Below are 24,845 nucleotides of genomic sequence, written 5' to 3'. Positions count from 1 at the left end.
CGAAATGCCAAATTATAAAAAAACCTTTGAAATACTGCCCAATTAAAGAGAACTTCAACCACCCTAATGAAAATAACATCAGTCTTTTGCAACTCAAGTAATAAGTGGGAAACAAAAGGTCTTGATAATGTTATATGCACATCTAACATAACCTCAAGAGTACCACCATCAACCTGAAAATCAAAAAGGTGAAGGGTGTTGCTTTTTGATATCTTGTGTTTTAGTTGTTGTATAATAAATACATGTATGCCCACTTGATCCTAGACAAGATATACACTAGCTATATGAAGTATATGTAAACTACATGAGAGAGCTCGCATTTATTGCACTTATTGTACTTTTACAATGAATGATTTTCCCAACGCGAAATTGTTTGTATATTGTTGTGTTGAATACAGTTGCTTTCATAACTCCTTTAGGAAATGAACATTTGCATTCACGAAATCAACAAGACTTAACAGTGTGTTAAAGCATCTGCATCTTCTGTAATCTTCCACGATCAATTTAACCGGCCAGAACGTTTCCAGTATTTCAAGAACCTTCACAAATTATGCAAGAAAATCAGTTTACCTTGGAAAGCTGCAGGGACCACAAGCTTTCTGTAAACCTGACGAGTGTAAGAGAAACCGCCAGCTGCTGGCAAATAGTTTGATTGCCACACTGTTTTGCCGACGAAACTTCATACTTTTCCACCTTTACTGGGATTTGACTCAACTGGAATAACAACGGACATCTGTAAACAATTTGTGACTGCTTTCCAACGTAGAGCAAGGCTATAAAATAACAGAGAGCTTTGTTATCGAATCCTAACAACATTCACCACGATCTTTGCCCGCCATTTTGCTGTTTCCATCCGATCCCATAATCCTTCGGTGAATCTGATAAATGAATACTTTTGACCAGCAGATTCCCTTTCCAAAGGAGTCAGTTATTTGCGCGCAATTTCGAATCCAACATTGTCAATAGCAGCAAGAAACATGGAATGATTTGTCCAAGTTCAAATGAGTATCTTGATTGCTTCGGTGAAAGAAAGGAAAGTCGCAGAAAAGTAAGTATATCATAATTGTTGCTCAACATTAAAGTTAGCTGCTCAATCTTTGAATCGAAATCAATGTTGTGGCTGAAGAAATTTCGTTGTTATATTTATTTCGCGATCACTGAAACACAAGAAAAACGTTTGTTCCCCTGATTTTATTAGCACCCGTAACGAGGAAACTATTCACACACATTTCCTATGTATGAAATGCTTGCATAATAGCTTGTTAGTGTGCTTTTTGAAGAGGTAACTTAAAGTTTACACTGAATTGATTTGAAGCTACAGATCACGCTCGATACACTTCACTACCGCATTGCCTACATACTGCTCTTTATTCTTTACAAAAGAATACACTCCCGATCAATTGATTAATGAAAAACAATGTTAATTCTATCGCTATTTATAAAAATATTTAGCTTCAATTGCTTCATTGCAGAGCAGAGGGAAAAAAAAGGCAAGAATAGCGGCCGTCAATCCGAAACGAACACATTAAAGCAGAAAACGGAGGTGGCCCAGACGGCAGCTGAGTCCTGATTAAAATTCTTGTTATCTTTGATGTGAACTTTAAATAACAGCTTGTAATTCTAGAGCCTAAATTCATATCTTTTTGAATTGAAAATAAAACCTTTCACTGTCCGGCATGAAACTGCAATTTTTGTCTCGATCCTTTGGCGTGGTTTTAAATCGTTATAAATAATGACCTATCTGTGAATATTTCATTTGTGTACTTTTCTGATGCCCTTTGCTCTGTGATCCATTTTGTCTGTAATGTGTTTAAAGTTACTATCCAATCGTTACTTTTTAGCTATCACACATCTAGTTAATTTCTTGTGAATTATAAATAGACGGCTATTTCTGTCCTGTCACCTGATAAGGGGGATCAGAAATTCTGAATCCTTTTAAGAATTATAGGTAGATGACCGTTTTGTTCTGATAAGTTATGCACTGGGGGATCAGAATTTTTGAATCCCTTTAAGTCATGTGGGATCAGAAATTCTGAATTGTTGTAGAATTATAAATCGACAGCTCTTTCTATCATGTCAGCAGATTTGGTGGGGGAGGGGGATCAGAAATTCGCAATACTTTTAGAACCATGAACAGATAGCCGTTTTTGTCCCGTGAAGTGATGGGGATCAGAAATTCTGAATGCATTTAGAATTATAAGTAGATGACTGTTTTGCTCTGACGGGTTGTGGACTGGGGATCAGTTTTTTGAATCTATTAAAGTCTTGGGGGATCAGAAATTCTGAATCCTTTTAGAATCATAGATAGATGACCGTTTTATTCTGATAAGTTGTGGGCCGGGAGATCAGAAAATCTTAATCTCTCAAAAAAGGAAAGCGCGATGGGTGCACGATCTTTTTTACATTAAATTGTACATTTTGGTGAAATTGGATGTATTGTCCCTGGCGGACTCAACTGAACACTTCTTTTTCTCCTTCCAATAAGCCAAAACCTTTCGGAAACACAAACTTTTTCCGCATCAAATACCAGTACCCTTCGGAATTGTTCCAAATTGGAATGCCACATTTTAGTTTGGAAGGCGTTCTATTCTTCTTTTCTCGCAAATTGTAATTTTTATGATTAATTGGTAATAAGACTTCGTGTCGTCCAATTCGATCGGTAATCATACTCGTGATAAACAAATAGGACTTCTTCTGCGCGGTCGTCCGATTTTGTCATCACTCTTATGATAACCGACCGAATTGAACTCCACCCAGTCATATTGCCATTACTTCTTCTTCTTCTTCTTCTTCTTCTTCTTCTTCTTCTTCTTCTTCTTCTTCTTATTATTATTATTATTATCATTATTATTATTATCATTATTATTATTATTATTGCTAAGGAGAAATGGAAAGGGCAAGTTTGCTCGCGGGCCGATTGTGTCTGATTCGATTATAATGCACACTTGTACCAAAAACAAGCAGCTTTATTTGCATGTTCAAAAATTCTCACAGTACTTATTGCAAAATTATACAACTCAACAAAACCAGAAATGACACTAATGTAATAACTCAAGTTATATCAGTCTGAGTTTGATAATAGATTATTGCATAAATCTAAGCATGACAAAATGAACTTTTTCAAATAAATACTAACCAAATAATTAGGATACTTCATTACTTTTTTGGTATTTTCTTATGGAGATAATTAAGTCATCGATGCTTTATTTTACCGTAAAACACAGCCCTAAAAATTGAGTATTTAAGGCAATGGAAAAGTAAATGAACGTAATCTTTGACTCGATCGACAAGCCATGGCAACGCCAAAAATGATGGAGACACAATTGACCTATCAAAATTTCCGTGGAGGATGAATGAAAATGTCGTGAAGCCTTGGAACCGATGGCTCATAGCTGCTGGATTTTATCTCAGTTTCTGTAGCATGAAGCGGCTAGGAGCATTTCTACTCCCCCTGGATGGGATGCTACTCCATTGCAGGTCACTCTCCCCGCAATTTGTTAGGTTTCCCCAACAATTCGCCGGTACCCATTTATACTCCTGAGCGGAGAGAGGCACTGTGAGAGTAAAGTGTCTTGCTCAAGAACACAACACAGTGTCCCCAGCCAGGGCTCGAACCCAGACCGCTCGATCCGGGGCCGAGCGCACTAACCATGAGGCCACCGCGCCTCCCGGAGGATGAATGATGATGAATGAGTTGAGACTTCTATACAGTTCTTACTTACTTAATAAACAGCTGCTGAAAGTTTCAGCCCTTTAGAGTAAATCGTCTTTTCAAAACTTAAGGGAGGGGTGGCATCCACCCACCCCACTCCACCATTACCCTAAGTTATCTCTACATTAACGAGCTGTCTCGAGAATTGTTGTCCTACAAAAGCACAAAAACGTACTGTGCAGTCTGCAAATGATCCAATTTTTAAAAATTGTGGTTTAGGATTTTTCCTCAGATGTTTTGCAAGCGCGTAAATTACCGTAGTGTCCTTAGCATATTTATTTGCATACCGTAAGTGTAAAGCTGTCGCCTTTACACGTTGCTCGTGCATATCTTTTGCTGTCAATCATCACAACCTCTGTGCCGAAAGCTACCCAAGAAATGTAGTCAATTGACTCGAGAGTTCTCAGTTGAATCCAAATTTGAAAATATAGTGAGCATCCTGTGTTAGAATACATCGCAGGTGTCCTGATAAAGACCTTCGAGGAAAAACCTATCTAAACCATCATTTTTAAAGTGGCAAATTTGAATTCAAATTGGTTAAATAATGTATATTTTGTTTCGTTACCTATAGTAACTGCTGTATCTGTATTATTAAGTAAAGCAAAATGCATTATATAATTTAAAACCACTGTCCAAATTCCCGAGTCCCCATGAATTTCATCTTTTATGGCGACGCTTGAGGTAAAATTTGGGAATCATTTGAAGGCCTGTGCAGTACACGACAATGGCGAGATAAATTACTGTCAGTGATTGTTGGCCAACGCTTCACAGTGTTTCAGCCTGATAAAAGGAAACATAATGTATCTGTTATTTATCCTTCCTTCTCGCTGAAAATTAAAATCACCGTGAGCTTGTGCGAACAAACATAAGTAACCACTTCTACCCATGGTATCTTTCGGCATTGTTGCCTACACACTTTCATTGCTTCCCGTAGTTGCTTGGTTTTAGTTAGTGCCATAGTAGCGGTACGGACACTTTATTGCATGCAACCTATACACCAAGTAGGAGGAACAATTCTTGACGCTTATTTGGAAATGATTTTCGCAACAATCAGAACCCTTCAAAGGAAGGCAGACAGTGATGCCTTCTTTTACGCCTTCTCCTTTGTGTGGCAATCTGTTGCTCTCAACATTCAACCATACTGGATATGGCTCATCTTTTATTGGTGGACATTGAGTTGGCAGTCTTACTCCTGCAGCTCCTTGGAAACGATACCAGTTTCCCTGAAAAGTTCCGCAGTCCGGGAAATGAGACTTGTCCGCATTAGCCAGGTTTCTTTCGGTAGCATTAAAAGTGTGGTACCCATGGCAGGGATCAACTAAAAGAAAATATATTTATGAACGGTTGCTTGTTACTATCATATTAGGGTAAAAAAACAAAAAAAAATGAAATAAGATAAAACAAAATAGCGGGATTGAACTTGCCTTATGCCTGTAATAACCATGCTAATTGAAATAAATAGATCATAACGATATTTTTTTAGCATTTTTTTACAGAGATTTTCCATACTGCAGACTTGTTTTCTTTAGATGAATATCCGACTGGATAATTTAATTGCTTAACTGGTCTCCTGTTCCTTTAGATGTATAACGGTCACAAAAAGAGCGGCAAAAACAGAGATGAACGGTAACCATTACGTTGAGTTACTTAACTAGACAGGGCTACTTTTACGCGCACAATGCGTGCGCGGAATAAGGTAAATTCAGTCTTCAACGCAGTCAGCATATAATCACAACAATGCAATTATACATTCTCTGCAAGTACGATCGTTTCTAACGCATTCTTGGTTATTTTTTTTGTTATTACCTAAATGCTACAAGACATATATTACAAACTTTATTACAATATCTACATAAAAAAAAAGTAATAGTTAAACTTGTTACAAAAATCAAAACTAATCAAAATCAAAGCAAAAACATATAACTGTTACAAGGGGTATTCATTAGATGTGAAAAAAAAAAAAAAAAAAAAAGACAGAAAGAAAAAGAAAGGAAAGCTGATGAATAACTTGAATTCTGAAGTACAGAATCACGTAACATATAACCTTAATCCCCAACCCCTCCCCCGCCCCCCATCCTCTCTCATATTTGAATTGCTGCCCATTTTTCTCTTAAAATGTCAATTTTTTTTTTTGCTATTACGCGCAATATAGAATTCTGTTGCATATTTTATTTGAGCTATAAATCCAAACGCCTTAATATTTGGAAGGGTTTGATCTCTTTTGCAATCCTATAAGAGGAGTTTTGCAATAATGAGAAGATAGTTAAGTAAGTGACATAATCTTGTTAAAATATCTGCAATTATATCTTTTTATTAAGACTGATTTTCTCCTTTGTAATGGAAAACCAACATGATGGAAATTCATTCCAGAAAGCTTTCGAGTGAGGACAACTATACAAAAGGTAATGGAATGATTCTAAATCTGATTGGCAAAAGGTGCATTTATTATGAGTACTGAAGCGAATTTTGTAGAGTTTAGTCTTGGTATAAAGGATAGAATTAAGCACCTTGTATTGAAAAGCCTTAACATAAGGCTCAAGTGCGACTTTATGTGGAATCATATAAAAAAATTCCTGTAAAGAATTAATGAAGAAATGAAATTCGTCTTGCAACTTGTTTAAGGCACTAAGAAATTGTGCCTTTTCATTTATTAACAATGAATAACAATGTTTTGATTTCTACTTTGTGATATCAAAGCTTTATTATTAATAACTAAAGTGGATGAAATTATTGCTGGCATCATATTATTTTTAAACTCACGGAGTGCAGCATGACTAAGGCCGGCCCAGGTAAGAACTTTTTTTGTTGTTAAACAATTCAGTGCTATTTAAATTAAACAACAAATCACTTATCAATACTATACATACCATGATCAAAGAAGTTTTTGTAGAAGATTTGGGAACTGTTGATACGAATTTCTTTGTTGTTCCATATAATGTTACACCAATCCTTCGTTGACGCAAAGTTTTCACGAAACTCTGACCACCACTTTAAAAGTTCGGAATAAAACAGAGAATTGATGAATTGAATTGATGTCAAAGCTGCAGTTGAAAAGGAAAAGTTCTCCTGATTTAACCAAAGGATGTCGCAAATACTTTTTCCACGTACATTTTCGCTGAATATCCTTTTTAACCAGGCCAGACGCAGGTACTTGCTATCATACATCCCAGGTCTATCATTCTCAAACCACACTTCTAAAACTCAATATTTTTTTTATATATATAATCTAGTAACTTTGTCCGTGCCATTCCATAAAAATTTATATAGTAATCGATTCAATGCAATGACCACGTCATTCGGGATTGGCATTAAGTAACGAAGCTACATAGACAAACTTAAGGATAAATAAAGTTTTAATTATGACAACTTTGCTATAAATAGATAGCCCGCTAGAGGACCAGACATCAGTTAGCTTCGTTATCTTGTCTAAATTTTCGGTGAAGTTATTTTCAAGAAGCAACTTTTGATCATAAGTATACAAGACTCCAAGGGCGTTAATTGACTCTCTTGGCCATTTAATACCAAATGCTTTTTTTTTGTTATTCCTGGAGGACCCAATCCACATGCACATACCTTCAGTTTTGGTAAATTTATCGTTAAGCCGGATGCTTTCTTAAATATTTCCAGTAAATCGAAAAGTACGTGATTTGAGCTAGCATCTGCAAGATTTGCAAGTTTAATGGAATGGTCAATAAATCAAGCCTCTTTTCTTTCTCTGATTTTAACTATTTTGTCCCCTACCAATCGCTTGCTCTGCTTTGGAGCATCTCTGTACGTCTTCAAATTTTTATCATGTTCTTCCACCAATATTATTCTATATTATTATTATCTTTGCACTCAGATCGTCCATCACAACATTTTTGTCGTGTCTTCTGTCGTGTCTGTGGTCACATTGCCCCGAAGCTTACTGAAACTAAGTTGAAATGCAATCTTTTAGCTCTTCCTCGTTCGTCCAGTCATTGGTTGGCGTATATACTTGTACCATCGTCAACTCTTTGCGTTTTGTGTGAACTCGACTCGTAAAAAATCCTCTTGCTGATCAGTGGTTATTGGCTCTCTTTGCTGTTGTGCTCACTATAGTATTTTCTCGTGGTACCTCCTCTCGTCTCCCAGGTACATCACTATTTCTCTACTTTGCAGTGTTTCTGAAACCATCCATTTCCACTTACTCTCCTTTGTCTCTGGCACTTCTATTCTATATTATCCCAGCTACTTGGCCACTTCAGCTGCCCTTCCTTTTTTGCCATAGTTCTCACGTTCTAACACAAGATGTAAGTCCGATGCTTGGGGGCTATCATTGAATCAAACGGCCTCTAGTCATTTCGCCCTCTTTAGTTCAGGGCGTCATTACAGCCCAAGGGCGACACCGCCGGCCAGTTTGGAGCTGCATCGTTCCACGATGCAAGGCCGTTAACCCTGCGCCAAACCCCCAACCTGGAAGACCGAGGAATTACTCTTCATCTAATGTTTACCCCTCGGGCTGTTCGACATGGGTGATCCTAACAGGAATGCAGGACCCTAGCTGACATAGCTCTAGGGATCATAGAGACGAACAAACCACCTCGGTTAGGTTAGGTGGTTACCCCATTCAGAGTAGCATATTTTAGGAGATCGATTTGCCTTCTGAGATTGCTCCAGCGGTCAATCTTCTCCGTCTATCCACTCGTGTCTTTTGCGCCCAAACATCAAGTGGTTTGTCTCTGTTTTCCGAAAAGATCAATTCCGGGTAATACAGTATAATCTGGTTTCACATGTTTTGTATTAAGTAACAGTAAATGTATAATGGTAATGTGTAGATAAATAAACCAACTGACCATTCCTGAGAAACGAATGAATTAATGTTTTAACCGAAAGAAAGGCCATGGGCAATAAAAGAAAGTACGCCTTACTATATATGTACAATTCACTAGTCCAGTAGAAGGAAAATTATTGCAAACCGTGCGAAAGCAATATGGTAATATCACTTTTATCTTCTCTGAGCTGACGCGAATGCGTCGAAAATTTGGAACTAAATGCGTCATTTGATGTTTCACAAGTATCCGGTGCATGTTTACGGGAACTGAGATTCGCGATAGTTTCTCAAGTTATTTAAAAGTTGTCTTACGTTCTGTTTTTTTGTAGTCTGTGGCTTTAGACCAATATGCGCGAGAGAATTCTCATAGTTAATTTTAAATGCTAAATTTGTCACCTTCACATTCCATTCCATTGCCTTTTTTCACGTATCCATCAGCACAACGACAAGTGAATGATCCTTCGGTAATACTACACTTAAGATGTTTATCTTCATCACAGTTTTGGGTCCCTGCTGCACACTCGTCGATATCTGACCATGAAACGTAGGATCAAACTTTAATAAAAGTTAATGGTATATAGTCACTTAGTTCGGCGCCACGATAGTAGTAAAGCTAGTTGTCCTTCAGATCCCTGTCATGCTCCAAGTGAATGGAGTTATTCAGCTCACATTCATGTGTTCCACTGTCATGATCGTTGTTCTTGATATTAAGACTGACACAGTTTGCATCCTGGTAACAACGGTATTCACACTCATCCAAGTCATTGACAATCACTGTTTTTATCCAGCGGTTCACTAAACGTTTCTCAGCATAGAAATAGTAGGCTGGAAAGAACAGCTCACGTCCTCCATCTGAAAAAATATAAACATGTCTATCTTAAGAGCTTATAATACACAAAAGAAAATTTGGAACAGCTTTTAAATTCCGAACCAAAAATCAATACGCAAACATTTTGAAAAGAACAGACTAATTGAGGAATGGGTGAAGTGGGCTTATGTACATAGTATCTCAAATAAACATGCAATATATCTTTATTTCGATTTACTCTCCACGCACGATATTAATTTTTCGCCAGACCTTTGTAAAAACAAATCGGTGAAACTATAGTTTCTAACCGCTTTGTTATTGTTCTGATACCAAATATGAAATAACTTCCTGAAGAAGGAGCCAAGAGTGTAGTCGCATTTTTCTTTCCTGCTTGCTAAGTCTTGTAAAGATGATCCAAGATAACTGCATGATGTATTTAAGCGTTCTTTTAAGAATAATTTACGACGAAATCCGATAGAAAATCGAAACATTTTAGTTTCAAGTGGACAAAAGCCTTGTAGTAGAATAATTTTACGTATTTCACAGTCCTTTTTTTTAGAAAGGTGACTTAAAACAGTTTCCAGCACTTAGATTTTGATGGGTCGTTATGACCACTATTTATCGCTTAATGCTACAACCATGGCATCAAAAAACTGTCCAATATTTGGTGAACACGTTGTTATCGTTTTCGTGACACAATAGGTACCAAAGAAACTGTATGACCTGCTAAAAGCACCCTTAATTACAGCCTTAGGGTCTCATAATTTAAAAACGGCATGGTGAAACTTTTTTATATGATCAAATTTTAATAAGCACCATAAGACGCAACTTTTGGCAAAGTTTAAAAAAAAATGTATGTAGGGTTTAGAGCCACTTTAAATTTTCAGAACGTTGCGTTGGCTCTCAACCCTGTGAACAGATTCTTTTAAAACTTTGCCAAAAGTTGCGACTTTCAATGCTTATTAAAGTGTAATTTTGAGAAGATATTTAAAACAGTGGCATAGAAGTTTGCAATATGTAAATAATTTTGGTGCAATTTGTTTAACAGTTGTTACCCCAACTTCTGGTGAATTCCTTCTCTTTAAAACATTCGACACCAATGCTTAAATCGTTTAGTTTGTATTTAAATGAAATTGCAAACTACAAGTATTGTGAACACTGGGCACCTCGAAGTCATAATTTAGTGGTAACCATACATAATTAGCGGACAACGTAAAAAGGTCTCAAACTTAAAATCGAGCTTTTAAAGTGCGAGGGGTGGCATGTTTTTAAATCTTCCTTCCCCGAGATCAAACGTAGATTCTCGTTACTAATCATAATAAATTCCTTAGTAATTGTCCTTGCAAGATTCTGGTGTTACATCAATATAATAACCATGTTGTCCTTGCCACCTGTCTATGCAGACAGCATATTAATATTCTGATAAGAAAAGAGGTGCCTATTAGCTTTTCAAGTTTAGTCTAAAAATAACAATTAGTTCATGAGCTCGCGTATTTTCCCCTCTAGAAAAAGAAGGAACCGTTCCCTCGAATTATTAGCTTCTGTTTGGTCGACGTTAGCGGTGGGTAAACATTATGATAAAAGAACTTTCCCGCAACGAGACCGAAAATAGATTGCCATGGAATTGAAATTGTTACTGTATACGAGACACGACAACAGGTGACTCTAACCCGCTGCGCGATCTTGAATTTAAGATAATTTATAATTCAATGTTTTATATTCCTTTTCGAAGGGAAAAAATCGGCAAAAAGGAGGGAAAAATCATTAGTATATTTCGATTATCAAAAAAATCTCCCCAGTATTATGTCAGCAGCTTTTGTTGGAGTTCTGTATTTCTATCGGATTATATAGGTAAGCCTTCCACAGGTGAGTGCACAAAAACCGAACAAATAAATAATAGAACAGCTTTCGGCTGCCTGCGCAAATTGGTCTGCATTGCGGGTGGTTTTAAACAAACGATAGCACCTTCCTCTAACATACAATTTTATTTACAGGATAAAAATATGCAGGGAAGATTATACTTCTTGTGCTAAGAAACCAACTTTTCTAATAATACAAAGTAAAATTATGTTCACATCACCAGATAAGAAAATTGAAGCAATTTGATAATTTGATAATTAAATTAATCCAAATTCAAAGTTGTTTATAGGATTTAAAAGTATCGAGTTATTGACCAAGGATTTACAGTAGGCACCTCCAGTTAACTGTTGGACACATTTTCCAATGAAGAGGAAAATACTCAGCATCAATCTTTAATCAAGTAAACACAGCCTTTTTTTAAACTGCTGTCATTTTAATTTTTTTATATTTTAGAGGCAGAGCTGCTGGTTTAAGATTCGCTGCACTTCCTCGTTTTATATGCTGACAAATAATAGATCATTTTTTTTTTTTTTAATGAATTCGGTTACGAGTACAAATGCGTGTAGCATTCTATCACATCGCTTCAAAATCTACTACGGTAATCGGGGCTCATAACCGACCGTATTGGTTCACAATTCAAACAAAGATTTCAAACTAACCCTTGATCACGAACAGAAGTAAATACGCTTGCTTATTACATTTCACTAAATTGTCCAAACTGGACATATTATCGTAACATTATCAGCTTATGCTATGGTTTTGGCTCTCCGTAAGACAAAATTGAAAGAATGTGATGCTTCTTCGAACGAATTAGTTATCATTAGTGACAAACCTTCAATTATAGATCCATTTCCCAAATTATCAAGAATCCTTTAACAGACATCTTTAGCCAAACTGAAAAAAACTTAAGTTAAGATATTATCTATACCATAGAATGCAGGTAAAGAGGAAAATTTCCACTCACCTGCGCCCGAGTTGGAAAAGGATTACTGAAATCCATGACACGAGAACGAAAAGCAGAGAAACACTCATTCTTAACCTGCGACGGATGTTTCCACTTAATAACTCTCAGATACAGGTCAATATAGTATTGAATAAGCGCCAGTGATGTCTGGTCGAATTAAGCTCCAACAAAAGCTAACAGCGACTAATGAAAGATGACATGATATGGCTCGCAGTTAAAATGTCAGACGTAAGCAATTCTTGTCAATTTTTCGCGTGACGGATGACTCAGCAGACCTCAGCACGTTAAGTTTTCTGTTCCAGTTGCGCATTTCTAATGAGGAAAGAGAATACGTTTCTTTAATTAATTTGTTTACCAAGGTTGGCTGAATATGTCTAAAGGATAGCTATGTGAATATAAACTTTTTCTTTATTCGAAATAAAAGACATAGGTAAGCTAATTCACTGTCTTCTAACGATATTAAAGGGGATTTTCTGCAGTTAAACCTTGGATCAAAGAAGAAAATAAACTTCAAAAATTCCGGTTTTAGTTATCACAAATAACTACGCTCACGATGACGCAGCTTCAGATTCTCGCTATTTCTTCTCATCGCATCAAGCCTCTTGATTGGTATGCTCTCATTAGTACCATATCCTCACTGCATACTCATTACCTCGTCGCATAAGATTAAGTTATGGGAAGAGTCCGCGACTGATGAGGCAATAGGCATGCAACGAGGATATGAGCAAATAGGAGCTTGGTCAACCGCCACCAGGGGAGGTAGGCGGGTCGCAAAAGACGACTGTCTTTGTGGAGTACAGGGCGAAAAGACTACGCTTCAAGCGGAGAGACCAAATATAAACTCCAAATTGCGCAAAGCATTACAGACGCCACCAGCACGGGCGAAAACGGGGAAATGTTATGGAATAACAGCATGTTTTGTAATGAGCTAATTAATTATGCAGTGCATGCGAACAGTTTGAATGTTATTTTCGTGAACTGGATGGCTTATCAAGTTGGTATCGTTAATGATTTCTCTTTTTCATCCGGCGTGTTGTACCTGAATATATTTCATTTTAAATGATAATTTCTCGATGTTGAATACCCAGAGGAGTTATAGAATATTGGGAGTTAAACGTGCTCAAAATCAATAAGGTTTACGACGCAAGATCTTTTAGTCAGAGCTTACACTTTTTCCTAATGTCACAAAACTTTTGCAATTTTGCTCCTTGACATCAGGTGTCTGTTGATAATTCCCAGACAGTATTTGTTCCCTTAATATAATCCAAAATTGTCCCTTTTTCCATTTAACATGATGACCTTGCCCTTTTGTTCCCGAAAATATCTTTAAGTCTCCAGGATGCGAAGAAAGCGGAAGACACAGATTGTCAAGTAGTTTAGCTAAACCACACGTTGTCAATACAGAAGAAATTGTGATCATTATGCCACCAGTGTTTATATTCACAGTTTGACTCCGTCATTCTTAAAATAGTTCATGTTTTTATTAAAGAAGAATTCGCGAAAGGGGTGTGAGAGAAACAGAGCCCAGGGCTAGGGACAGATTGAGGTGGAGAGAAGATGTTGCGGCCCTATATGCCACGTGGTGGAGCGGACAGTTATTAGTTATGTAGTTTACCCGACAGGTTGATGCCGTTTCCCGGAGTGTGGCCGTCACCATGTCAAGGGTGCGAGTTGGAGCGTTCAATGTGTGTGAACCGGTACAGCCAGTCAGCCATTTACCAAATGCCTGGCACTGAGATGGACCAAATCGCTGTAAACGTGCTACCACTATAAACCCTTCACCAGACACCCCCATAAAACGAAGAGGACTCAGTTAATTTAGTTTTCACCTGCAATCATGGACAAAAGTCTTGAGACAAATTTGCGCTCTCGGCGGTTTTGCACACACGCCAGGCAACAGTCGCGAGCGAAAAAAACTTCACCTACTTAGCCTCTCCCTCCACCCTACTTACAATGTGTAATTTCGCCTGAGTTTTAACATTGTATTTAGTAGGGAGGAGAGAATAGCAACGCGTCTTTAAAAGAACTGCAGTGCTTTTTCAAACTTAAGTGGAAAAGATAAAAGATAAACACAGACAAGCACGTTGAATAACATCAGTATTCCAAGGGCTTTTGTCCACCATTGCAGTTCTTGATTGGCTTTATTACGGTTCTCGGTCTAATAATTTATGGATTTTAAAAAGATATATTAACCTGGTTACAAAACGAGCACAGGATTCAAAGAGCGAAAAGGACTACCCCCACCCCCTAGAACAAACAAACAAACAAACAAAAACGAACAAAAGAAAAAAACCTGCGAAACTTTCTCGCAATTTGAAAACAGGTGTCAACGTAGACAGCAAGAAGAGAATCTTGGCAATGGAGTCGAAGTTAAAAATTACATTGTATAGTCTTGTTAATGTGACATTATAACTACATCAGTGATTGACAGGGAGTGGCTCGGCGAGGTATTAGAATTTCCCTTATTTTCCTAAATTCTTGGTTCCAGACCTCGCACCAGTTGACCGTGTATTTAAATCTTATTATGGCCGCCACACAACACAAAATACGAGTAATGAAGATAAGCTTACATTTCTTTCCAAATCTTAAATTTGCTAACCCTGGGAAAAAAGATTACGGCCCATCCTATTGATACGGTGTTGTCGTTTTAATTTGTTATACGGTGAAAAAAAAGTAAACGCTCTTAGAGCGTCTAGTTACATCTAACGAGGATAAAACTGAATTACCTTGACAAAAAAAAAAAAAAAAAAAAAAAAAAAAAGAAGAAGAAGAAAGAAAGAAAGAAAACGAAAGACACGAAGACTTTTAGGTCTGAATAAGTGCTAATAAGTGGCTTGTAATGGTTTTCAAAAATAACCCTTAACTGTCAACTCAAAAGTTAACTTAGCATATACATGCAGGTTCGTGATACTAGAAGCTGTGAATACGATATGTTTTAGAGAATAGTATTTACATGTAAATCTGTTCATTTAGAGGCTGAAATAATGTATTTAAAACCTGAAAAATCTGACTCAGCTATTACTTTTTTCCCTAGAACTCTACAGAATATTTTATAATGGCTTAATTATCAAAAATGTTTCCTGCCACTGCAAGATATCCCTATTAAGTGGTCAGGTCAAGGCTTCAGGTGAGGACTGTGCAGGGATTGTTTGATGTCGTTCAAAATGGTGCAGCACTTCCCATGTAAAGATTTTTAGAACAGAGGGCGTTCCAAGAGCAGTGGGTCATGGAATCCATTGCATGACTTTGTATGCATGACTGGTAACCAGTCTACAATAACAGACAAAAAAGTTGGGACACGAAGCAAGTTCTCCCATCCCATCACTTACGATGTTGATAATCAGGTGATTTTGTCCCTTTTTGTTGAGAAAAACGCGACATTTGCCAACATTGATTAGGGGGGATGGGGAATACGTGATCCAGCTCAGCTGTCCCAACTACGTTTGTTCGGGATTGTCTGAAAGAGATATGCGAAGAATTTTCTAGTAAAGGTAACGCCAACGATTGTCATGGCGTCACAATATTTTAGAATTTTGATTTCGGGTCAATGACGTAAACTTTGTCTCTGTAAATTGGAAAGACCTTTTCTACGTCAATCTGGTTTAAGGCTCGGTGCAGATATTCGTGGAATATAACTCGTAGCCGCCTGTAATAGAACGAAATTTGCGATCTGCTTCAAGCAAAATGAGATATAGAGCTCTTGTCTATTATTTAGGACATTTTCCAGGATTATTATTAGCAGATCTTTGTATTGTTTCACGGAATAGTGTTAAATAAGTTGATTGAAGCTTACCCGTGTACAGTATTCAGATATATCACGATTACACGCGACACAACAACTTCCGGGTTCCATGCATTTAATTAACGCGCACGAATAGCCAACAACGGTTAACCATTTGAAAGTCAGCGTTTTGCAACCTAACCTTCGCTGATCTTCCCAGTTGGCAGAAGGTACACAAATTTCTCACTTTACATCATTTGAAATGCAGGATGGAAGCAATTTGGGGGCAAAATAGTAGAGTTTGATTCTTGAAATATGATTAACCATTTGCCGGAGACAATAAGTTAACTACGTGTCTACCCTTTCTATCTTAATTGAACGGTTAACCACATAAACCTTCTCGCAAAGCTCTGTTTTGCTAGTTCTTGATCCCAAACAATGTTAAATAGTTTTTAGTAATCCTATGAAGCGGAAAAAGGTATAATTCGAATAACACGAAGAAGTTTGGAACCAAAATGTTTTATCCGGTGACACTTCCAAAGCGGAGAACAAACCTCGCTTTATACGCGTTCCGGTATTGGAGAGGAAAACGAAGAGAGACATGCCTAATTTAATCGCGTTTAGGTAGCAGCAACGCTTTATTGCTGTGCACTGATAAACTCCACGAGACAGCAAGGACAAGGCGAAAATATTCAGTTGCTCGGTGCCCACTGTTTCAGCCGAATTTGCATCATTTCTGTTTTGCGCGAATCAACCACCCCTCTAAAGAAGTAGACAAGATCACTTTTTCAGTGCAGGAAATAGAAACATCCATTTCAACACAATATCTTGCGCATAGTTGCATTTTAGGGGCGAACAAGTGAGCCATTTGCCCCTTGAGAAGCAATAGAGGTTTATCTCACGGACTTATGGATCGCCTACCGTAGAAGGTCATTTCAAAATATGACTTAACGTTCTTTGGCGCCTACTCAGGTAAAACTTGTCGTTACACGCTGTTTCTTTATAGTAGCGCTCGCTAGCTGTACCCGCGAGATAGTACAACTCCCCCTTTTCTCCAACTTGTTTTACAGCGAGTGGTTTGACATTCTTTAAATTCTTCTTTCAGACAATTCCAGACAAAAACGTTGGGACACAAAGGAAGTTCTCACTCCCCGCGGGTACTTCCTTACATGAGCTATATAGGTATGTGCGGCCCTAAAGGGTATGGTTTGTGAGCCGTTTTGGTCATAAGTAGGTATCGAGTTAAGCTGATTTTGGCCATTTTGGTCATAAATAGGGTATGGTTTTTGCGCTCTAGCCTTGATATGGGTATGTTTTTAAGAAGAAGCCTGCACTTTTTCATCATTATCGAAAAGAAAATTAACAAAAGCCCTTCACAAATTATGTTTACAGTAATTTAACGTTGGTCTGAACTTGGGGACAAATTAATGCGCCGGTCTGAAACAGGGTTTTAAGTTAAGGGTCAGGTCATAAATAGAGTTTCGAATTTTTGGTCAGGTCATAAATAGAGTAGTGAATATTGCAGAATTTGGTCATAAATATATAGGGTAAGGGTTTTGGGAAGCGGGCCGCACACCCCCACCCAATTTTTCTGGGAGTACTCGCCCGGAGGGCGACACTTTTAGAAGTAGAGAATTATTAGTATTACTTGTCAGAATCAGCAGAGGGACGCTTTTTTAAGCCTAGCATGTGTCTTAAGCTTGACTGGGTAATGCGAGGCGTGTCACTGTAGTTATATCATTGTCGTCTTAACGTGACATCTTCCTCCGTGTTCCATTTCAAAATTATAGATACGAAGGAGTGAAAGGATTTTACAAGGGACTGGTTCCTAATGTTCTGAGTTAAGATGAATTTTTGACATTTGCAATAATCCCAAATTACTACAATTACCACTAAGTCTGAGAACGTGCGTTCATGCTTGCGTCTCTCCGCGCTGATTTCCAATCGTAGTGATAGGGATCAGGATTGCAGTTTTGGTCATTCTTGCCAGTGTGACGGTATCAGTGATTTGTTATTTATTTCTGCGACTCGTATTCAGGAATTGCTGTGCAGCTCAAATCGTGAGCCGGAATGTTTACTGCCTGTCGTGTAGCCTTGCATAACTCAAATAAGATACTAGCTGTAAGGTGCGAAACAAAATTGAATTAAAGTAGCACTCAGGTGATAAAGCTTGCGTAATCGCCTGATTCCAAAACCCTAAAACCCAGCGAGAAAAATTGGGAACGAATAACCCAACCGAATGCAAGTACATCAACCTCTGCGGATCAGAGGTAATTAAGGCATTCACAGACCTTCAGATATAAACTGGTGCTAATAAAATTTCAAACGAGAACTGAAGCTGAGATCCATGCTTAACAACTGTCTAACCAACCTTACACCAAAAGACTTAATAAAACAGTCTTCAGCGACACACTTGCATTTCATACCAACAGAAAAATATTTACTTCCTCCTTCACTGTCACGTACAGTTTAGTTCCTCCGAATGGCAAATGCATTAATTCCCACTTCTAAAGTTTCATTTACCGATTTTATTATTATTATTATTATTATTATTATTATTATTATTACTATTATTATTATTATTATTACTATTATTATTAATATTGTTATTAACACACATATATAGTGAGGGTTCTGGCACAGCTCTCACGCAACACAGTGCAAGCGTAACACAACTCCTCATCTGAAGATTCGGAGTTGTGTTACGCTTGCAGTGTGTTGCGCTCGCTTGTGACCAGAACCCTCACTATATATGTGTGTGTGTAACGAGAACAGCAGTTGTCGAAAGTGCTTTTTCGACAACCAATTTTCGACAAGGGACACAGTGTTGCGTGAGTGCTGTGCCAGAACCGTGTGTGTGTAACGCAACAGCACAACAGTAAAATTTGGCGAAATAGAGGGTCCAGCGAAGCTGCAACGTCCGTAATCAATATGCGCGGATGTGTCGTTCACTAGTATATACAAAAATGTGCCAGAAATATTTTCGTATTGAACAAGTATATGCACAGTGTATACGCCGACATGGCTGCCGCAAGATATTCGCCCGATGTTCCACTTTCCGAGGCCATTCAAAGACTCCCTCCAGAGCTTCGTGAGATGATTCTCAAGGAGTATATCGCGATAAAAATTAAGGGAAAAAACGAAATGGGGTGGGACAAGTTACACGAGAATATTCTAAAACTGCCATTCTGCGAATTCAAGCAGCAGATTGTGCCGATGGTTATTTGTTTCGAATATCCGGACTGTTATTTCGAGGAGTGTTGTTTCCCCTGTTTCGAAAAGGAGGGAACTGTTCATAAAGCAACGCTAAGACAGCCGATAATACCTCTCGTAGAAGCCAGCCCTGAGTACAAGAATTTTTTTAAAGTATGCTCCTGGGACGGTTATCACTGGCACGAGTGGTTCTTTTTTGGCAGGGAGCGTTAGCGAAAAAGGCGGCGACTAACCTTCGTTCGAAGCAAAAGTTTTGTTTTGAAATCTGCGAGTTGCGTGACATTGTTTCTCAGAAAGACTGGAACCAAATATTCACCAGGCCCCCTGGACGAGCAGTACTGAAAAACATGGAGGACAACTCAAGATTTTTTTGTTTGGGCCGAAAATGACGACCCAGAACAGAATTTACCAAAAAAATACGCTCGGCCAACGCGCTGTAAGTTATTTTTTCACCACAGAAGCTGCCGGAGTGAAGCGAGCAGGAGGAAACGAGAAAATAGCAAGATTTGATCGCAGCGTTCGGTCGCTCGTAACATGTGTTATTCCTTGAACAAGGGACTCGATCGAGCCTGTTTAAGTTTCCTCTGCTTCTCGCATGGCTTCAACGACTTGATATGTTATCTGTCTGACCTCTTTCTGCCAAACGGGCGTAGAAAGTTCCGTGAAAATAAAGCAAATAGCGTGGAACAGCACAATCATTTTGGCCTTCAGAACTGTTGTTGGGATATAATTTATTCAGCCAAGCTCTAAATATAACTCAAGCATGACATCATCTCGCCACCCAAAAACGCATGACATCATCTCGCCACCCAAAAGCGCATGCGTATGTGTGAAAACCTGTGAAGGACAGAGAAGCACACCACAAGTGAAAGGGGAGGCGACTGGATCAATGTATATAGCTTGAGTAATTATACAATATATCAGCGAGCAAATGATGGTGCTTTTGGATGTGAAGTTGGCCCCCTCTGATTCCTAATACGACACGTACAGGCGCTTGTCAGGGGTATGAGGTGAGACCGTCCACGGTGACAACCCCGGGTGAACCCGCCCCGGCCTAGTGGTGACTGGGGGGAGTTCAGAGGTCTCTCGGGATCTCAAACCTCGTCCGGAGGTTAGGGGACAGCCGCCTTGTCAGCGGTGCAAAAAGTCCTAGCCGGGGCTAGGCAAAAGAACAGCCAACGAGCACCCCCCGACAGGGTTTTTGCTCTTTCGTGTAACCTGTCACGCAACATCACGCGTGAAAGTAACGTAACCCAGTCACGCAACGTCACGCGTGACAGTAACGTACCCCAGTCACGCAACGTCACGCGTGAAGGTAACGCGGTGTAACATAATCACCTGTTTTTAACAAGACTAAGAGATAGTTTCGTGTTTTTTCGCTCAAAATTTAGTTCAAATCTGCTGTTTAATCCGCAAGTTTTTCTCTATATCCTTCCCGAAGCTGGTCCCGAACCTGGTTTCTTATTTTTTTGACATCTGGCTGGATTGGACTTGTCTGTATTCGCGCGAAGTTCGATCGTAAAGCTTTTTTAAGCTGGCGATATTTCTGCATTTCACGTGTGATCAGTTGAAACTCCGTGTCAGAAACCCGATTATCATTAAGAGCCTGTGAGACGGCGAGGTTTATCGAGTCATGTTTCCCGATAGCCAGAGAGTGGACTCTCGAGTGCTTATTAACTTTGCGTTCAAGCTTCTTGTTGACAACAGACAGGCCAGTGGAAACTGCGCTAGATAAAGCGGCTATCCCGGCAACAGGTGCGCCGACAACAATTCCAACACCAGTGAGAGATGTTGCAACAGCCCCAGAAGACAGAGCTGCCGTGACAGCGCCAAGGCCAACCACGGAATAGTGAAGCGCTTTCCGGGCTTTTTTGTACTTTTTCAACACAAGCCTGTAATGCTCGACCTAAGCAGATATTTCTTTTTCAATTCTGCTTATCTCAGTTAGCCGGAAATTCTCGGCATTTGTCATTTCGGGAAGGCTTGGATATATTCTTCTTTCATTCTCGGTAGGCGGCGCGCTTGGTGGCAACAGATTTGCCGAAGACATTGCATATACATAGAAATTTAATTTAACTCTAATTCAAAAAGAAGTGGCAAGCCCTTGAAATCGAAGAGTTCGCCATTTTCATCTTTCACGCTAATGGTGATGCTATTTATGAACTCGTCTGTAGAGCAGTCTCGCAAAACCTGTTGCGGACAAGCCTGGTAGCTTACTTTTTCGTAAGGATTCCCTTTCACATCAAACAGGGCTAATACATCTGGCCTTTTGCCATTGAACAGATTCCGTTCTGTGTCGATCAAATTACAATGAATAAAATATGTCGTTGGATATCTAAGCCGTTTTACAAAGGTTATAGGCAACAACTTTCGCCCAATACCAAGCAAATTGGCTAAATCGCGATCAAGTTCAATCAGTTTTGCCCCAGCCCCAAAATTTCTGATTTCAAGCTGGCCAACAGGTTGGTTTATTGCTGTTTGCAACTCTTTATATTGATATTTTGCGAACAGACCTTTTATTTCTTTTGCCATGCTTTCTAAATTATAATGCCCTGGGAGTAATTTACTAACTGACAAAGATATATCTTTGTTTTTATCTCCCAACGAGGCCGAACCCTCTTTTTTCAAAGTGTCCCAGCTGTTGTACAAACTGCAAGAAATGAGTTTCATTAAATGCACTTTCGGTATCGGTTCTTCAAAAGATATTGTCCCTCCATTCTGTTGCGTGACAATAGAGAGAACAACCATTTTTATATTCAGCAAATAAAATTGTGTTGAAATAATATGGCGAATTTGTAGAATGGTCCTGCGTTAAAAAAAGCGGAGGCGGCGAAGAAAAAGGCACGGACAAACTTTTTAAACCCCTTCCCCAAAGCGGACAAAAGCCGATTCGTTTCGCAAGGAAGCGTCGACGAGAAAAATAACGTGACCGCGGAAGTGTTTTTCAAAGAAAGCGAAGACTCGTTTCAAAGCGTCTTCGGTTCAGATAGAAAATATTGGAGCGCGGAAATGAAAGAGGCGCTAGGTTTGGGAGACAGCGGAGGTTTTCCTTACCAGCTGGCGCCACTTGGTTCAAAAGTTTCCCTGCCAATCCCTGCGGTACCTTTCGATGACAAAGCGCCAAGCTTGAAAAAAATATTCAACGACGCAATCCAAATCTACGTCACGCCTGACCAATATTTCACGACAACATTCCGAGAAATATTTCAAGAAACCAAACTCAGGCACACTTCTGCAGCCGAATCAAAACACTGGTTAGGAGGGCATGACATGAAATATTGGCCGCAACAGCTTAACTTCGCGGTTTTCTGCGCGACACAGGGGTGTGGAGTTTCTCGCGAAATCTTTGACAGCGGGATGAATCTCCCCCCGCAGATAAGAGCTTTCTACAAATTCCACATGTATTTCACGGTCAGGCGCATTTTGTACCAGCTAGGAGGTATTCAGAGCGTGAGCGCTTTGCCCGGAGATCCGCCTTTCAACCAATTCAACAATCATTACGATGTTGCTTCATACAAAAGGCTATGCAACGAGTTCGGTATAGATCCGTCGAGCGATTTCCGCTACACGCACGGGGCAAACCACGGTCTGGGAAGCGTTTACGTTTACGTGTCAGGCGCGGGTGCGTCGAAAACTGACTACCTATACCCGGGATGGAACAAATTCAGTGATGAAGGCGGCAAAGCGATAAAAGGGGACTTGATTTATTACATCGAGCCGGGGGCCGCTTCTGAGACACAATCGGACTGGTTCGCGCCAAACACAGCATCAGGTTTGACGCAGGCGGGCTTGGCGCGAATCAACCAGTCAATCGAGGCTTTCGTTTACTGCATCCTGGGCGCGCAAGTCAACGTCCGCAGCAGCATTCTCGGTTCGGGCGGTCGAGCGAGAGAAGCCCAAAGCGAGTTCCTGGTGCTGATGGAAGACGCGATCAGACAGTCCGACTTGGCCGCGAGCGTGCAAAGGTACCAGCGCGCGGTGGACCAAGCGAAGGTTAGGCTCAATCTCGCTGTAGCCCCCATGGCCTGGCTCATGCCCGCGCAAATGATTATCAACACCGCAAGCACGATCGGTTACAACAACAAGCTGAAACAGGCGGTCTCGGGGATGAAACTGGGGATGAACAACGAGGTAAATCCAGGCACAAAAAAAGCTGGGCTCAAAATCAGGGCAGGAGGCCCGTCAAAGATTAACCCTCCCAACAGCCACCCGTCCAACCCGATACACAAAGCCGCAACAGCCGAATCGAAAAAAACAGCTTCGTACGAAACTCAACAAGCGCAGCCACCGGTGGAAAAAATAGAGCCCGAGGCTCCAGATAAAATACCGCAACACGAAATTAACAAAACGGCTGTCATTGTAGGTGTAGTTGGATTATCGGCGTTGCTGTTCATGGCTTGGCGGTAAGTTAACGCCGCTTCTTAAAATATTCTTCGAACAAAAAGGCCATCGCGGCAAGAATAAGCAGCCAGGTGTGCTCAGCCAGAAATCCGACGACCTGGCCTGCGGCTTTGAACAGGAAGCTCACAATCGAGCAAATCAGCCCGGGCAGCAGAGAACCGAGTTTCGCGGCAATATCTTTTAGGCCATTTCCCAAAGCCTTACCGGTGGCTTTCAAATCTCTAGTATGGACCCCGATGACAGCGCCGATTGTGGTCCCGGCGGCGAGAAGAATAGCGGTCAACGTCAAGCCATATTTTTTGAAGATCTCTTTGACCCTTTCCAAGAGAGGCGGCCCCCTTTCCCTTTCCGCGATCTGAGTTTGCAAACGCGCGATCTCCTCGTTTCTTTCTGCCACTCTGGCTTCTGCGGCTTCTTTTTCGGAGGGCGAGGCATTCTCATCTTGGATGATTGCCTGGTCTTCCTCGTTTTGGCGCTGCATCTCGCTTTCCTGCTCTTTCAGGTCGTCCAACGTTTTTGTTTGGTTGTACCTTTCTTCCAAGACGTTTGTTTCACTTTCTTTTGCTGCGAGGCTGGCCCTTAGTCCGTCAACCTTGGCTTGTTCCTTTTCTCTGTTTTCTGCTTGTTTTGTAAGCGAATCCAATTTTTTTCCCTTGTTTTCGAGATCGGTTTGATAGTTCTTTTTCAGTTCTTTGAGCCTACGCAGCTCTGCTTCACTTTGAAGTTTAGAACCTTGTTCATCCTGAATGCAATCAATCTTAGCGTCGGTTTGCTCGATTTTACTTCTCAGAACTTCCAATTCTCTCTTTTCTTTTTCTCTTTGCGCGGATAATTTTTCCGCTTGTTGAAGTTGGTTTTCAGCTTCTTTCAGTCTTTGGCGTTGTTCTTTGATTGTATCTCGGTCTTCCTTTATAATTTCAATAGACTCCGGCCCAAGTTCATTTTTGAATCTTTCTATAAAACTTTTCATTAAGCCTGACTCGTCTTCTTTTAGAATCTTGTACTCGGTATCTTTTGGGGGCCCCGCGCCACGGCAACAATTTTTCCCTTAAGTTTCCCAGTGCCTCTTCTGATTCTGAGTTTTTCAAAGTTCGCTTTATCGAATTGGTTTTTAATCGTATCAACAGCTTTTTTGAGTTTTTGCCGCAAATAGCTTTCTTTCTGAAGATCACTGATTGAAGGTGTTCTTCCAAGCAAAGGGGTTTCTTCCTGATGAGAAGTGTCAGGAAGGCCGGACTGCTCGTGAGGAAAAGTACTCATTTCCGTTTGTTCACCCCCGTGGTAGGGAGTGGATCTGGCGTCTGGGACGCCAAGGTCAAAAGGTTGGGTTGTGTTAACCTCTTGCTCGGAATCAGAGTCGTGGTCAAGCCGATT

The 24,845-nt window shown here is 39.9% G+C and overlaps 2 protein-coding genes and 1 long non-coding RNA gene across 3 annotated transcripts; 2 read left to right on the top strand and 1 right to left on the bottom strand.

The window, feature by feature from the left end:
- Nucleotides 1-903: 903 nt before the first annotated feature.
- LOC149104505 (uncharacterized) lies at nucleotides 904-1,688 on the top strand. Its single transcript, XR_016201266.1, has 2 exons — nucleotides 904-1,048; nucleotides 1,473-1,688. It is a non-coding gene; the product is annotated as an uncharacterized LOC149104505 (long non-coding RNA).
- Nucleotides 1,689-21,972: 20,284 nt separating this feature from the next.
- On the top strand, nucleotides 21,973-23,477 carry LOC149104504 (uncharacterized). The gene has a single exon (XM_089270842.1). It carries the CDS (start codon nucleotides 22,080-22,082, stop codon nucleotides 23,475-23,477), a length of 1,398 nt encoding a protein of 465 aa, XP_089126968.1. The 5' UTR covers nucleotides 21,973-22,079.
- A 1-nt stretch (nucleotide 23,478) lies between these two features.
- On the bottom strand, nucleotides 23,479-24,456 carry LOC149104503 (uncharacterized). Its single transcript, XM_089270854.1, has one exon. The coding sequence runs from the start codon at nucleotides 24,439-24,441 to the stop codon at nucleotides 23,479-23,481; it is 963 nt and encodes a 320-aa protein (XP_089126980.1). The 5' UTR covers nucleotides 24,442-24,456.
- Nucleotides 24,457-24,845: the final 389 nt, after the last annotated feature.

Source organism: Orbicella faveolata, unplaced genomic scaffold (assembly GCF_042242905.1).
Source record: "Orbicella faveolata isolate gen_17 unplaced genomic scaffold, um_ofav_v1 contig_34, whole genome shotgun sequence".
In the NCBI taxonomy this organism is placed as follows: domain Eukaryota; kingdom Metazoa; phylum Cnidaria; class Anthozoa; order Scleractinia; family Merulinidae; genus Orbicella; species Orbicella faveolata.
The sequence above is the reverse complement of the archived record's forward strand: the minus strand, read 5'-3'. Positions and strand labels throughout refer to the sequence as shown.

What these genes read in the sequence shown, in the direction of transcription:
- LOC149104504 (XM_089270842.1), top strand. Translation starts at nt 22,080, where the DNA reads ATGAAAGAGGCGCTAGGTTTGGGAGACAGCGGAGGTTTTCCTTACCAG.
- LOC149104503 (XM_089270854.1), bottom strand. Translation starts at nt 24,441, where the DNA reads ATGAAAAGTTTTATAGAAAGATTCAAAAATGAACTTGGGCCGGAGTCT.